This window comes from Medicago sativa, chromosome 4, assembly GCF_051527215.1.
Source record: "Medicago sativa cultivar Bolivia chromosome 4, Bolivia_mono, whole genome shotgun sequence".
Taxonomy (NCBI): domain Eukaryota; kingdom Viridiplantae; phylum Streptophyta; class Magnoliopsida; order Fabales; family Fabaceae; genus Medicago; species Medicago sativa.
Window position 1 is genome coordinate 77,958,265 of NC_140752.1, and position 16,251 is coordinate 77,974,515.

General features: G+C 30.8%; 1 protein-coding gene across 1 annotated transcript; it reads right to left on the reverse strand.

Annotated features, from left to right (window-relative positions):
* Window positions 1–12,424: 12,424 nt before the first annotated feature.
* LOC146932177 (protein LATERAL BRANCHING OXIDOREDUCTASE 1-like) lies at window positions 12,425–14,172 on the reverse strand. Its single transcript, XM_085703814.1, has 3 exons — window positions 13,521–14,172; window positions 13,017–13,344; window positions 12,425–12,839 (listed from the first exon to the last, which is right to left on the reverse strand). Exons 1-3 carry the CDS (start codon window positions 13,997–13,999, stop codon window positions 12,582–12,584), a joined length of 1,065 nt encoding a protein of 354 aa, XP_085559940.1. The 5' UTR covers window positions 14,000–14,172; the 3' UTR covers window positions 12,425–12,581.
* Window positions 14,173–16,251: the final 2,079 nt, after the last annotated feature.

A 16,251-nucleotide genomic window follows, 5' to 3' on the forward strand; every position in this document is an offset into this window, starting at 1 on the left:
ATCTTAAATAATAATTTTATCAAATCTCCCCCTCAATTTTAGCATTCAAGACTAATAACTTTAAATTGAGAGCATGAATAATTTTATGAACTAAAATATCTTTGTCATTCATTGCATAATATTTTAAAAGATATAGTTCATCAAAATATCTAAAAGCTAAAAAAGCATAATAAGATAAAATCTGGAATCTGCAGCAGCAGATTAAAATAACAGAAGGCAGTAGTAGTAACTTAAAGAAAAGAAGGCAGCAGTAGCAATTGATTTTTAAGCTAAGACTAAACCTAGATTTTCTTCCCTTCTATTACCACCCTTCCATTCCCTTTGTTTCTCCCCCTTTGTTTCAGCAAAAAGGAGGTGGTGCGCAGAAAGCATCAAGTAAAAGGGATAGTTGGAGAGGATGCATCAGAAGAAGAGGATGCATCTGGAATTAGAATGTCAAGCCTTGGAGGTTGATAGGGGCGCATGGTTGGAAGAGGCAAATTAAAGCTATTGCTCAAGGATTGCGATACCCATTCTCTATGACACTGATTTTCAGTGGATTCATACTACATGCGATGGATGATAGCTTGCTGTCCAGCAGAGAGCCTAGCAATCTCTTTCTAGATTTAGCTAGTTTCTTCCTCAACTTTAGACCTCTTAGAAGGTCTTTCATTGAAAGAAGGAAAAGACGGACAAGTTTCATAAAACAAGCCCGGCAAAGTAGGAACAGATGACTGAATAGTCCTAAAAGAGTCCAAAGGAACAGATGAATCAAATTTTGGAAATTGATTAAAAAATTTGCTCACTGAGTTAGGACGAAAAAGTTCAGAGAAATTTGTTTTTGGAGAAGAGATGAAAAGGTCTGCAGCTTGTGAAACCTAAATTGGTGGAGAAGGGTTTGAGGTGAAACCTCTAAGTACCTCTGTTGCTCCATATGCAGAGAAGGAAGAGATTTGATTACCAAACTCTGCAAGCAGGTTTTGATGTTCTTCCAAGACAGGAGAAGGCTGTTGAGAACGTTCTGCAGAACGTTCTGGTGAACATTCTGGAGGAACCTCAGCTGCTTCTGCAGCCGCCTTTGCTGGCTCATTTTTTTCTTTTTTTTTAAGTTAATCAGAGGGAGGAGCAGGTTCAGATGAGAAGGGCTCAGACTTCATATGACTGATATTTTTGGGAGTAAACTTGGTATACTCAAGAATGGATTCTTCCCCATCCAACGGAACATTCTTTTTCAGAAAGATTTTTGTGAGCATCATACCATATGGCAGGCAATGGTTCTTGTGTGTATCCCTAGCTGCAGCTATCATGTGTCTGAATAATCACATGAGGAAGACACAATTTGTTTTTTGAAAAACAAATGATAAATGATCAGCAGATCATTTTTTGTTACAACCCCATGATTTCCACATCTAGGCACAATACTGTGCTGACTTAAGAGACTCAACATTTTGGGGATTTTCTGAAGGTTTGAACAGATAAGTTCAGTGGTTGTTGGTTTGAGAATTTTTTGACAGATGAATTCTGGATTGAAATTCAGATCAGTAATCCATGAAAGAGTTTAGTTTTTATCATTCTAATTAAACTCCTCCTAAACATATGCAAGAGATTAATTCTTTACATTCTTCATTGATTAAATCTATCTTGGATTTTTCTCCCCATCCTATGTTACTCTCTCACCACATATATCTTTCCCCCTTTTTGCATCTATCAAAAAGTATTGGGTATGAAAAAAAAAATGAAGTACAGATGTGGGAAGAAACAACAAAAAGATATTGCACATAAGAATCATGTTTTATTGTGAAGTCATATTCTCCTATCAAACTTAATCAAGCTCATGTCATGATTAATATGCATTTCAGTTTATCATTTCATGAACAATAACAATTATGATCAATTGATCATTTTCATCTAAAAAAAATTATAAAACGAGAGAAGATAATTCATTTAGTGGAAGCGATAAAATCAGAGTGATTTGACACAATGTAAAAAAAATTCTCTCTTAAAATATTGAGTTTTTTTAAATGATAAATCTATAGAAGAGTCTTTGCTCATTCTGTTGGAAATCTATCACATGTAATTCACAATAATTTGAAAGACACACAAGTTCTCAATCAAGTATATGATTAAATTTATTTGTATGTGTGCAAGTGTTAGTTCTCTTAGATACTTATCTTTCAAGTTATCATTCATAAAAGAATTCTAAACACATGAGATGAGTTTGAAAAGAAGTATTTATGCAACATATTTATGCACAAACATATAGTGATGCACCATTGATGTATACATCTCTATTTATGTCTTCAATGTTTTGCAAGTGCAACAAGATAGACATTCAACAATGCTTAAACTAAATTTTCATGTCATGAACATGTTCAATATTAGTTTAGGTACAAAATATGCAAATCTTTTCTTAGACCAATTTTGAATCACATAAAACATTCTCCTATAAAACAATTATAGACTTCTTTGATGAAATTCTTTCAACAATAAATCTTAAATTAGAATATTCATTTCAAAAGAAATTGAAGCATGATTTTTAGACAAGACATATCATAAATCAATTCATGAATATACATATTTAAATATCATACTAGTGTGAGAACAACATATGATTTGTATTTTAATTATCAAAAGCATGATATTTTGATATTTTTCTTGTAATGAATCTCAAGTTTATCATGCATTATGATTAAGAGACTAACTCATTTACTTTTAGAGTATTCATGTCATGATCAAGAATAAGCATACAACAAGACATTGACATAGAAAGATATTGATCAATAATGCAATCAATATATATTTAAAACATTTCCAAAAAAAAAATGAACTTACACGAGTGTTAATTCATTTGGCTTTTTACATGTAAAATTTTAATTGTTCATTGTGATGAGAACATTCTCAACACTTTAAAAAGTTCAAGAACAAATGTTGTGTTTCTTTTGAAAATCTTTCAAAGATAAACCCTAAATTAGGATCCATTTTAAAACATGATTGGAGAATGACATTTGCATAATCCATATTAAAATATTTGCAAAAACCATATTCAAAATGTATCACTTAAGAATCAAGAAATGAATATGTTAATGAGTAAAATAGAATAAATTTCATGAACATTATCAAATTTCATACGGATATGAAATTTTACAATTAAGATATTTTTATGATCCAATTATAAGACATATCATGATATGTCATTTTAGGAACCAATTTTTAGATGAACCATTAAAAATGAAAATGATTCAAGTTGGATTTTATGACAATAATTTATTTAGAAATGTATTTTAAGAACATCAAAATAATTTCATTTAAGAATGTCAAGAGATGAATTTCGTCAAAATGATGTTGAAACATTTAATATTCATCAAGATATTCCATAAGAGAGATGAGTGTGAAAATAAAGAGTATTATGCAAAAGTTGTTCTTGACACAACACCAACTCCTTGTTCAATTTAGAACGCAAAAATTCATATTAAATGCATTCTTAACATGTCTTCATCAAACATAAAACATAATGCAACACTTTGAATCATCAAATATGATTTATAAAGATTTTTATGGATATCATATCTTTATGAAAGGAGTAGAAACAATAATGAAAGATTTATTGCATTTACGCTAGGAATTAGACTTATTCATATATTAGACATCACAAAAATTAATTCATACAATTAAGGTTTGAAGTCACACCTATTTTGAAATAATTTTATCGTGCATTTCTAAGAGCATCCAATCATTCATAACAAAACATTGCATATTAATTTTCAAATATTTTAAAGCTTATAAATAAGTGTACCTTTTAGATGACTTTCCTTTGAGATTTAATGAGAAAAACATGTTTCTCTTTCTCGGATTTTTCTCCCTTTCAGATGGAGAATTCCAAACATCAATAAGTATAACCTCTTGAAGCAGGTTGATAATTAGTAGCTTTGTATTATTCTCCTTCTTATGATGTCTTTATAAGAGATTCCAATGATGTCAAAATGGGCATCATAATACTTTAGGAGGGAAGCATCAACAATTTGCTTTTCTATTACTTCAACAATAGTAGGTTGAGTGGAGCCTTCTCCATTACAAGCTTCCAACTTCTTAAAATAGGAGTGAGAAGTAATATGACCTTTAGATATATACTGATCTTGCTCCCTTTTTAGAATTATCATCATATTCATGTCATAAGAGTGACCTTTGTTCTTCCCTTTCTCATGTAAGCTCTTTTAGATAGATTTTTGAGAGCTTGGTCATTTAATCACGTCATAGGACTAACCTTGACATGTTTTGGATAAGGTAAAGTGAAAAATTTAAAGATGCATTGTTCATGACTTTTCTCTAAAAGAAATTTCAAAAACTCTATTTTTGATGAAAAGGTTTTTGAACAAGATAAATCATATCAAAAATGATTTTCTTTTAAGGAGTGATTTCAAAGATGATTTTTCAAATAATCTCATGATCATTTCTTACATAAATGATATTTGAGATTTTTCATTTCCAACTCTTAAATAAAGAATTTTTTTAAATGATTTTAAGGAATCATCCTTAAGCTTTAAAAAATAAACTCAAATGAATTTTGAAAAATACTTATCTATTACAAGGCCATAAGACTTGTAGTTTTGATAAGATCATAAATAAATCAATGTTAAGAGAATCAAATGATTTTTAGTTGATTTAAAAAAAATAATTACTCTTGACTTGTTTTCTTAGAACAACAACGTCACATTTTTAATTACTTTCAAATACCTTAAAACATGGTTTTGTTGAAAATTTATTTAAGTTTAAACAAATTTGTTTTAACCATCACATTTAAACATATACATACTATAGACTTTAACTATAGACCTGATACTTTTGCATATGAAAAAGATATATAGTAAAAACATCACAAGAGTCACATGAAGAATATTTCTTACTAGAAGGAAAACACAAAATTTTGGATGAACACTCAAAACAAAAGAATTCTCATTCTAAGCATATCAAGCCATTACAAGAGCACTACTCAGGGTATGTGTAAAATCATTTTCCAAGGTATGCATGATATCCATAGAGTTTACCTAAGGATATATTAGTAAATGTGTGCATAATGATTTATGTGGGACCAACCTATTTTCCATATTCATGTTACACTAACACAACACACTTCCCCTTAGATTTATGAAGGGACCTATTGTATTCATTTAAAAAAAAAGCTAACGATAGATGAAATAAGCATGCTTTATTAGAGTTCAATATCCACCATTTTTGCTCATATATTTAGAGGTCATATAGAGACCACACAACAATACATTGACTATCATATATGAATACAATCATATACAAATTGTAGAAAACAAAGTCATATAAAATTGAAAACAAACGTCACATAATTTAATCTTTTCAAAATTAGTTTTCGAAAGAATTCTTTCAAGATGAAGTTTGAATACTTTTTGCAAAAGTTTTCAAACTTAGATGAAAAGATTTTATATTAAAATTATTTCCTCTTTTAATAAAAAAAAATATGAATCAATAAAGATTGTTAAAACAAAATTCATGAGGATTAATGTTTTTTTTTTTCAAATATGTGGAGTGTTTCAATTCAAAACCATTTTAACAAATGCTAAGTAAGTTATGAGTTAAATCTTTCACATATCAAATATATTTTATATATCAAAAATCATTTTTATCAATGATACATGTACCTTTGAATTCTTTTTAAAGTTTCCAAAGATTGCATATCCTCCAAATTTTTGTAATGAGAGGGGACATCACATCTTTCCGATCATATGTATTGAGCAGTGATTTTCTAAGCATCAATGATCTTTCTTGATAGCTAGATGACATTCCTGCAACACAAGTTTGTAATGATTTTGGTACCCATAGTGATTTGAGTCCTTGGAGGTTAGTGTTTATCTTCTCAAAAGAATTTTTCTTACGACCGCATTCTGATTTAGGATGATCAGATTTGTTGTAAGAAGAATATATTCCACCAATCTCAACTTTTTGAGACCATTGTGGTTTAGTGAGAAAAGATGATTCAAATCTTTTATGAAAAGACTTTTCAAATATAATATTTTCAAGTCTTCTCTTATGATAACAAAATGATTCAAGATGACCATATTTGTTACAATAAAAACATTTTGTTCTAACCTTCCTAACTTTTTCTTTACAAGAACGTTCTAATCTAGGATGATTAAATTTATTATAATAAGAACTTTCTTCTTTAACTTTCTCAAATTTTTTCTTATGATAACAATTTGAGTGGAGGTGTCCATATTTATTACAGTATGAACATCTTTTTCTAATTTTATCATCCTTCCTTTTTGATGCAAAAAGGTTTTCATAAAGCTTTTGTTTTGGAGAAGTTTTGAAATTTAAATCAATTTTGTTAAATATCCCCATTTCAGATCCAATGATCTTTTGAGAGGCTTTAGTGGATTTTACAAACTTGGTTAAACTATTTTTCAATTTATCGACTTCTATTTTTAAAATAACATTTTTGTCCTGAGTTCCAGAACGTTCTGAAGGATGATTTTCGAGATTTTTCTCATCAAGAATCTTTTGTTGTTCAGACATTCTAAAATGAGATTTTTGCAATTCTTGAATAGTTTGAAGATATTCATCATTCAAGATTTGCAGTTTCTCTTTTTCTTTATTTATCTCAGAAATTTGTTCTTTTAATAAAATACATTTCTCAGATAGAATGTTTGAATCATATAGAAGATTATCAAAATCATCTTCCATTTTTGTGCATAAATGACAAGGTTTAAAAGTTACTACCTTTTCATTTTCTTTGTGTGCTATTAGACACATGCTGGTTTCTTCTTTTATTTTTGAGTTATCAAAGTTAACTCGAGTTGCCATCATAGATTTCTTTTTACAAAAGAATCTTCTTTGTTCTTTAGTTTTGAAATGGACGAGCTCGTTCCATTTATAGTATGAACTTTGACTTGAAAGTTTTGACATCACTTCTTCCTGAATCTTTTCCTCTAGCACTGTTAAGTGCTATATCCTTTTCAGAGACCGAACTCTGATACCAATTGAAGTGGAAGAAATAGTCACAAGAAAGAGGGGGTTTGAATTGTGACCCTTTTTAATTTTAATTCTGAAAGAAAATAATTACTCAAGAAAATTCTTGGTAAGGGTTAAGCAGGTAATAATATAACTTAAATAAATAATTAAGTAATAAATGAACAGGACCAGAGAACTCTGGATTATATAACTGAAATGAATAAAGTAATACAAGGACCAGAAGATTCTGGAATGAGTAACTGAAATAAATAAAGCAGTAAAGTGACCAGAGTACTCTGGATATATAACTGAAATAAATAAAGCGATAAAGTGACCAGAGAACTCTGGATATATAACTGAAATAAATAAAGTAATAAAGTTACCAGAGAACTCTGGATATATGACTGAAATAAATAAAGCAATAAAGTGACCAGAGAACTCTGGATATATGACTGGAATAAATAAAGCAATAGAAGGACCAGAGAACTCTGGAAAGTTAGTTAGAAGTGATAGTGTGTGTATATGGTGTAAAAATAAAAGAGAAAGAGAAAGAGAAAGAAGAATAACACAGGAGAGTTATCCTGGTTCACCAAAGCCGGTTACTTCCAGTCCCCACACTTCGTGTGAGATTATCCACTATAGTATACAGTTGGTAGAAACTTCTAACCAACACTATAAGATCTTGATCACACCAGATCAGTCCAGTACACCTGTATTATCAACCTCAGCAGGCTTCTACAATTTTTGATCACACAAGAAAGGTTGGATCTTTCCTATCTCAAACTATTAAGCCCAATAGACTTGAGATCTAGGTTTCACTTTGTAGGATGATTGTTTGGATCTAATGTCTCAAACAAAATAAGAAAGATGTTGTTTGGATCTAGCGTCTCAAACAAAAATATGTAGGATGTTGTTTGGATCTTTGTGTCTCAAACAAACTATCCTTTTACAAATACAAACTCAAAAAGATGATCTCAATGAATGAGATAAAGATGATAAATATAGTGAAAGATTATGGAGTTTGCTTTGTGTTTGTTGAAAGAGATTTTGAAGAGATTGATTTCTTTAGCTTTGAGAGAGAGAGATATATATCAAAGCTTTTATCAAAACTCTTGCTTTCCTTCTTCACAGCCTTCCTGTATTTATAGGGATAGAGAGACTTGATCCCCACTTCATAAAACAGCTGTAATGTTTTAATTCAAATGTGATTTGCGCTCCAAAATGAAGCTTGGAGAGAAAGTATGAAATTTTGCACTTGCAGAACGTTCTGCAGAACGTTCTCTGCATTCAGTTGTACTTGGCAGAAATTTCACACACTTTTGCTTAGCTGTAATGAGCTGTTGAGAGTTGATAATTTCTTCCAGCAAGTTGATTAGACCTGGTGTGATCATGATGATGTCATCTTGATGATGTCACATGCTTTACATCCAAGGTTTTCACTTTTCCAAAGATTCCTTCATTTCTTTCCTTAATGGATCAAAATTCTTCTTCTTTGGGCTTTTGGCAGATTTGTCTTCTTATGGCCCATGTGCAATTAATATATCCTTTTTGCCATTTAAAGCCTTTTTAATCATATAGATGCTTTATGATTATTCTTGGTGGGACAAAGAGAAGGTCATTTATTCTTTAGCTTAATTGTGCAAGTCTTGACTTTTAGCTCAAAAGCTCATATTTGTCCCTTGCATTGTTTGTTGCTTTGATGAAGATATCTTGTTATCATTGTGAGGTCAGAATGTTCTCATAAATGTTCTCATGAAACAATCTCACAAAAAGTATTAGTAGATAACAATTAAAATAAATGTGTTTGTTATAATTAAAACATAGGATGAAGATTTTGTTCTCAACAAGCTATGGCACCAAAGTGGAGTCTGAACTAGAGCTAGCACACACTATACTCCTACATAAACAAGAATAACCAAACAAGGCAAGATAGCATCATGGATAGGGTTTCTTTTTAGGATTTAATTTGTTCTATGCACTTGCAATTGCATCTAATGATATGTGTGACATTATGACTTATCACACTCATTAATGTATGCGTAAAAAGATTCCTATTAATGCTTTGGAACTGAACTTATGTATATTTTTCTTGTGTAATTGTTGAATAATCCTTGAACATTTGCTTCGGTTGTCCCCGTGAAATATTAATCAAAATATGTTTACTCTATTTATAAAATTATAATGAATTAACGTGACTTTGATTTATCATATATAGATAGATAGATGAAGACAATATTTGTGCACCTGGACCTCGTGACATGAGATATGATATTCATACACAAATATCACGATCATATGATTCATTCACGAGATCTATGGTCGAAGGTCCACTTGATCCATTATTGAAAATAATGAGTTCTCACAAAAAAATAAAAATAAATAATGAGTGTCCATCTAGGACATGATCTTAATAAAGATGACAAAGACATTCATAACTATTTGCTTAGTTAAAATGGTCATGTTAACCGGTGTCTTCAAGGTATTAGTTAAGAAATACAAAAGTATAAAATTTTACATTAGAAAAAATATTTTTCACATTTTTTAAAAGTTTGATTATACAAGTTTCAAGATTTTTTTTTACTATATTAGTCTCTTTAACTAGTGTCCTAGAGGTATTAGTTAGCATTTTCTTTGTTAAAATTAATTAATTAATTTTTGTATACTACTATTAATTAAAATCAACGATCACGTTTTAAAGAGTTTAAGATCTCAGCAAATTTTTTTGTATACAACATAAACTGATAAACCGGTAACAATGTGGTTGCCAGATAAATCGCAGATCCCAATCCTGCAAGTGCAACTCCAAGTCATCACTTTGACTCATGTCACATTGTCTTTCCCATTTTGATTGAGCTGTATACTACTATTATACTAATAATAAATACATCAAAAGTATACAGAAAATATTATTGAAGATATTTTAGTGGCAGCTGATGTAATGTTTTTCACTAATAGTAGTGCTGGATGCACCACCAACAGTGTAAAAGCTTTTCATATGCATATACATTCAATTAAATGAGATTAGGTAATCAACAACAAAGTGGTTCAAGTGGAGGCAATAAGAGATTTAAAGTGATATGTCTTCCATTCCGACACTTGTATATGCTAAAACAGTGGTGGAAACATCGAATAAAAAACATATTTTTTTAAGAAGTTATACTAACCCACTTAAATTGGTATCAGAGAGAATAAAACTTAAAAGACATTAAGGAGAAACATACTCATAGATCCTAAACCAACACTACTAACAAAATAATCATGTTTTTTTACTTCAATTCTAAAAAACTAATTCGATCCCATTTTAGACGAATATAATTTATCTTCAAATATAACTTTTATAACAAAAATTTAGAAATTTACAACCACTTTGAATGGACCCATAAGAAGATGGATGTTTGATTTCATTCATGTGTAAGAAAATATTTACATCTGAATGGACCCATAAGAAGATGGATGTTTGATTTCATTGATTGCATGTGTAAGAAAATATTTACACCTTTAGTGCAGATAATTAATCTCATATTTTGTTTTTTTTTGTTACAATCTCATATTTTGTTTGTCACAAAGAAATATATTTTTATTAGAACATGAAATATATTAAGTGAGAATTATAAATTAGCTTAAACTGATAGGTGTAAAACTAACATATAACTGATGGTTAATAGCTGAAAAAAGCTAACCGATTAAAATTAAAGTGATTGCTAAAATTAATTTTTTAAGTGACTGATAAATATCTTTTTTTTAGTAGTGAAGTGGCTGATAAATATCTAATGACATAAAAGTACACATATGTTTAATATATTACAAACTATATTTATAAACATTTTAACTGATATTTAACAACTTATGTCAAGTTAAACCAAATTTGAGTCTACTCATTATTTGTCATGTTTTTTGATATGGCACGCTTTTTCGATAGATTGCTACGTAGATACCTATATTTAGAAGGAGATTGTTGTTTATGTACCTAGCAATTGTTCACGAATATCTAAAACACGTTAAACAATAGTTGATTGGACACTTTTTAAATCGGTTAAACAAATTTTAAAAATGATTTAACCACTTAATTGTCGTTTGGCGTCGAATTCTAATTTTCGTTCAGTCTTTTTTTTTAGGGTGCCTAAAGAGCAATTGTCTAACTAGAGCTATGAGTTATGAAAAATGAGGCCAGCCTCCAGCCCAATTTGTTGGAGCAACTAGCCCAAGAGAAAATATGAGAAAAATAAGAAAAATATACGAGAAATTCTCTTCACACCCTTCTTATTTCTTGCGCGCCCTTCACTTTTTTAATTTCAACCCGTTTAGAGAATATAACTTGAAACATTTTTATCCTATTTGCCACCATGAGCGAGTGCTGGTGTATCTGGCACCTTAGCAGCTTGATGCTCCTTTGCCTCCTCGTGTTAGGGGTTCTTCTGCCTCCTCCTCACGTAGAGGATCTACATGCTCAGGCTCAAGCTCTGCCGCCTAAGACGATCTAGATCCATCACACCTACCATTTCTAACTCACTCATTCTCAAGTACCCGCTCTCGTCTTGCCGAGCTAGTTATGGTCGTCAAGTTGTCTCCAACACGATCGAGACATGCCTCCATATATATCTGAAAGCAATCCAAATCAATATATTCAACAAAATTTAGAGACAAATCAACATTCAACGCCCCAAACCTTATTTATGATCGTATAATATGAATTCCTTAATAATTTATTTCGAATTATATAGTCTGAAACGAACGAACCAACTCCCAGAAAATATTAGCAAATTAAAGAAAAAAATACTTGATAAATGTGAATTAACCTTTTGTTTAGTGATTAAAAAGGGTTGAAATGAAATATAATCGAGCAACTTCACTTCAAGAATGGCACAATGCGTCAAGGTTCGGATTTTGAGTGGTTTGAGAGTAGTCTCAGTCTAAATTCGTAACCGTTGAAATGAAAGAAAAAAAAAAGGTTATTTGTCTATTATGATCCAAACGAAGACAAAACTAAAAGTTTGAAAGGCACGTTTGAAAGACGAAGGCCGAAAAAATATATTCTCAAAATATAGAGATCTCCCATCTAGTCTCCTACCCTACAAATCCACACTTAAATAATTCTTGGGATAATTTTTTTTTGTTGGACAAAAACAATATAGAGAGTACTATACAATAAAACAACGCAACAAGACGAAAAATCAAACAATGGCGCACAAGACAACGAACAACACAACTCCGCGTTTAGACGATGAAATCACGAAGAACAAAATCTAGATCTATGTAAAAATCACTTATTTCGAGTAAAAAATTGACTCAAAACCACCCCTAAATGAAGAAAATGGAAGAGAGAACCCAAAGAGAGCATGCTAGAGCCGACTTGTTAAAGAGAGAAATGTCGGTCAAATATTTTTAATACACTTTTTAACACACGTTATTTTATTAGTTGAAATTCACATAATCCCACAAAAAATTATGTAGCACTCACATGATATATGACTTATTTGAATTTCAACTAATAGATAGTATGTTACTACTAGTACTCATTTTATTATAATATAAAGTATAAACTCCTCAAGCTTACATTTTGTAGTCTCTACAATACATAAACTAACTTCTTTTTTTGGACTAATACATAAATTACTCTAACTTGGTTACTAGGAAAGCTTGAAATGATAAATTTGGAGGTTATCAACATTGGATTTAGTAAAATTACTTTGCATTCTGGCAGTTCGGAATTTGCCCCAGTTGATTTTTGAATATTTGGGAGGATTCTTATCGTTTGTCAACTCTTCTAAGGGCTCAACATCAGTGTAGAGTGCTGGTTTTAGAAAGAATGGAATGGAAAACCTATCCTTCTCAGAGTTCACCATTACCCTGTGCTCTACACTCTCATAAGCATCGTTGCTCCAAACCTGCATTACTTTGGTTCTATATCAATCTTGTTTCAACACATACTCCAACAACATAATTTAAAATGAATGAATAATCATTTGACAAATAATCATGTATGAAAAAAATATGTTAAACCTAGCATAACTAATTTAACAATTGAAATAAGATGGTGAGAAAAATCACGAAGGGTTTGGTACCTGAATCATATCACCAACATTAATAATGAAGGAATTGAAAATGGGCTTAACTTGAATCCACTCTCCATCTGATTTTCTCTTAACTTGTAAACCACCTACATCATCTTGAGCAAGCACAGTTAAGACACCAGTGTCCTTGTGACGTCCGAGACCAAGAGCCAGATGAGGGTAGGGACAAGGTGGATAATGGTTGAGTCTTATATTGCTGGTGTTATGTATAAAGAAGTCACGGAACCTATTTGGTACTAAACCTAAGCTCATTGCAATAAATTCCATCAATTTATATGCTAGTTTCTCCACTTCTTCTGCATATTCTTGGCATGCTTCCCTGTTAGTATTAGATAAAGATTTTGCATATTAATTAGAATAAAGAAGTATCGAAAATGACTTAATGAGACCTTAAGCTAGAATTTTTCTTGCAGCACAAAAAGATGAAATAAATCAAACAACTATTAATAAGATTAGAAAACATAGCTTAAAATAAAATGGTGAGTATTGAGATACCTAAACTCAGGAGGATTCTTAGGCCACCGATTTTCCCATTGGAACTGAAAATTTTGCTCAAAAGAAGGTGGTATAAAAGTTGGTTGTTGCACATTAAAATCATAAATTTCCTTCCAGTCCCTAACATTTTTTGTATGCTCTGCTTCAAAATATCCAAGCAAGTTAACTTCATCTCTTCTCACCTTAATCTTCTCTTCCAAACTAAGTCCAAAAAATTTCCTTGCAGATTCTTCAATCCTCTCACGTTTATCCAAAGGCACTTTGTGATTAATCACTTGAAAGAAACCCCATTCTTTACATGCACTACCAATTTCTTTGACCAAGCTTTCGATGGAAAGTGAGTTGGTTTCATCATCTTGGTAGTTTATGGGAGAGAGATCAATTAGAGGGATGCCTTCAGCAATGATTATGGAAGATTTTGGTCTGTGTTCTGGAGATTGAATGAAAGGTGAACTTGGTTCTATTTCTATATCTCCCATGATTGTTTGTGGTGGTGGTTTTTTGTGTTTGTTTAATCAAATGATGTCGGAGACAGAATGTTTAATGTGATGCAAGTGCAAGTACAATTCAAGATTGAGAATTATGTCCAAAATAAAATAAATTCAAGACTATGAAACATGATGTACTTATACCAAAAAAAGGGAGATTGAGTAAAATGAACCAGGACGGGATTCAATTCAGGATTCTGTTTTTCTTACGTTAATAAAAAAATATATATTAAAGAAAAATAAAAAATGGATTTAAAGTTTTTGCATACTTATTAAGAAAAACAATAAAGTTATCAAAAGTAATCACACTTTTACTGAATTGAGTCGTACTTTTTACCATTTATTACTTCATCTTATCATACGTTACTTTAAAAAAAGATGTTTTGATTTTATTATAAGTCGTTTTATAATTCTAATGTATGATTTTTTTTTTCTTTCTATCACACTCTTTATTATTTATTACTTCATTTCTTTTTTCCGCATCCTTAATGAGAGATAATTTTGTAAAAACACTCATAATTTCTATTTTCAATACAAAATTAACTATATTTTTTTTTTATTTGTGTAAAAATGTCAAAATAATTTTTAATAAAATACGGATGGAGGAGCAGTAGTAATAAATAGAGTACAAATAGAAAACAAAATCCTACATTGAAAATAGAAAATGAAATTTGTTTTAAACACAATTTTTTTCGTTTTGTTCTTGGTGAATCAAGAGCGAGAAGAACATCAGGGAGAAGCGTGGGAATCTCGATTAGGTCGGTATCCACAATAAACTTTCATTCTCTACAACTCACTCATAATATGCACAAGAGGGGTCCAAACCAATACCCTCTGAAAAATAGCCAAAAGAAACAAAAAGAGAAAAATTAAAGCTTAAGGAAATAAAAAATTAGGTAATCGAAAACGATCCAAAATAATCGTCCCGAATAAAAACAGACAACCAATTCCACCGGATAGTATCTAATATTTTTTTTGTTTTTGCTAAATTGACACTTATTGTGAAATAAATTGAGTCATTTTTTGTTGTTGGTATTATGGTATATACTTGGGCCTAAGTTCAAAAAAATAATTAAATAATCACAAGCTGTTGATGGAGGAAAAGAAGCACCCCTACGTTCATCACTGATTAAAAGAAAAAGAAAACCACAAGCTATTAATCGAGTCGAGTTCAAACAGGTTTGACTCGACTCGACATATTTGTTGTAGAAGAAGAACATCCCATATTTGCCAAATTATCAGCATATTTATTTGCTTCTCGATACACATGAGATATTTTGACATTCCACGTGCTATACAATAGAGATTTGATATTTCGTTCAAGCTTCACACCACCACTTCCGAGTCAAGTTGAACTTCCAAATTCACCACACCACATCTTCTCGCTATTCACAACCCTTCATATATAAACCCTAAAGATGCCATTATCGTCGCGCGCTAATAAGTAATATCCCTACAACCTGCCAAACCAGCCATGACTTGGCCCCTTTCCAAGATATATTAGAAATAACCCTCCTTTCTTGATTTTACAAGAAATAAAACCCAACGCTTATTAGGATCAACCAAATGTATCAAACCAACGATGTAATAAGGTTCTCTAATCAGATGGATAATTGTCTCTTGCCACTGATGACAATGAGTGCAATAAGCATTTCCTAAATTCCACTTGGCCATTTGAAAATTAGTTAACAAGCTGTCATGTCTAATTGGCCAAGCAAAATGCAAATTGAATTATCTTCTTCACTCTCCTCTACATTTCTCCTAACTCTTCTTAACCTCTCTCTCTCCTTCTTAATTATTTTTGAAGTTTTTATTGAAGAGATTAAAATTAAGAGAGACAGAGAGTTAGGAGAGAAAAATGTAGACGAGAATCAATGAAAGGATTCAAATCACGTAAAAATAAGACTCATATTTGGTGTCGTATAAATAAAACTGAAATTGCATTGTAAAGTCCACATTGAAGAGAGTAAAACAAACTATATTCTTCTCTCTTTCTCTTCTTCATCTCTATTCATCTACATCTGCCTCTTCTTTTGATACAATTCATCTACATCTGCCTCTTCTTTTGATACATTTAATCTACTTATGCAAAAATATCAAGGGTAAGGAAACTAAAAAAAGAAAGTTATAAAATGAAAGTAACACTTTTTATACTTTTGAAAAGTTGACAGCACAAGTTCCAATATAATACTTACCACATTTGACTCCTTAACCAGTGCCTCGGGGGCACCGGTTAACATTAC

What these genes read in the sequence shown, in the direction of transcription:
- LOC146932177 (XM_085703814.1), bottom strand. Translation starts at nt 13,999, where the DNA reads ATGGGAGATATAGAAATAGAACCAAGTTCACCTTTCATTCAATCTCCA. An exon ending in AAGAATCCTCCTGAGTTTAG is followed by an intron (nt 13,345 to 13,520) that starts GTATCTCAATAC and finishes TAATACTAACAG; the next exon opens with GGAAGCATGCCAAGAATATG. An exon ending in ATGTTGGTGATATGATTCAG is followed by an intron (nt 12,840 to 13,016) that starts GTACCAAACCCT and finishes AAAGTAATGCAG; the next exon opens with GTTTGGAGCAACGATGCTTA.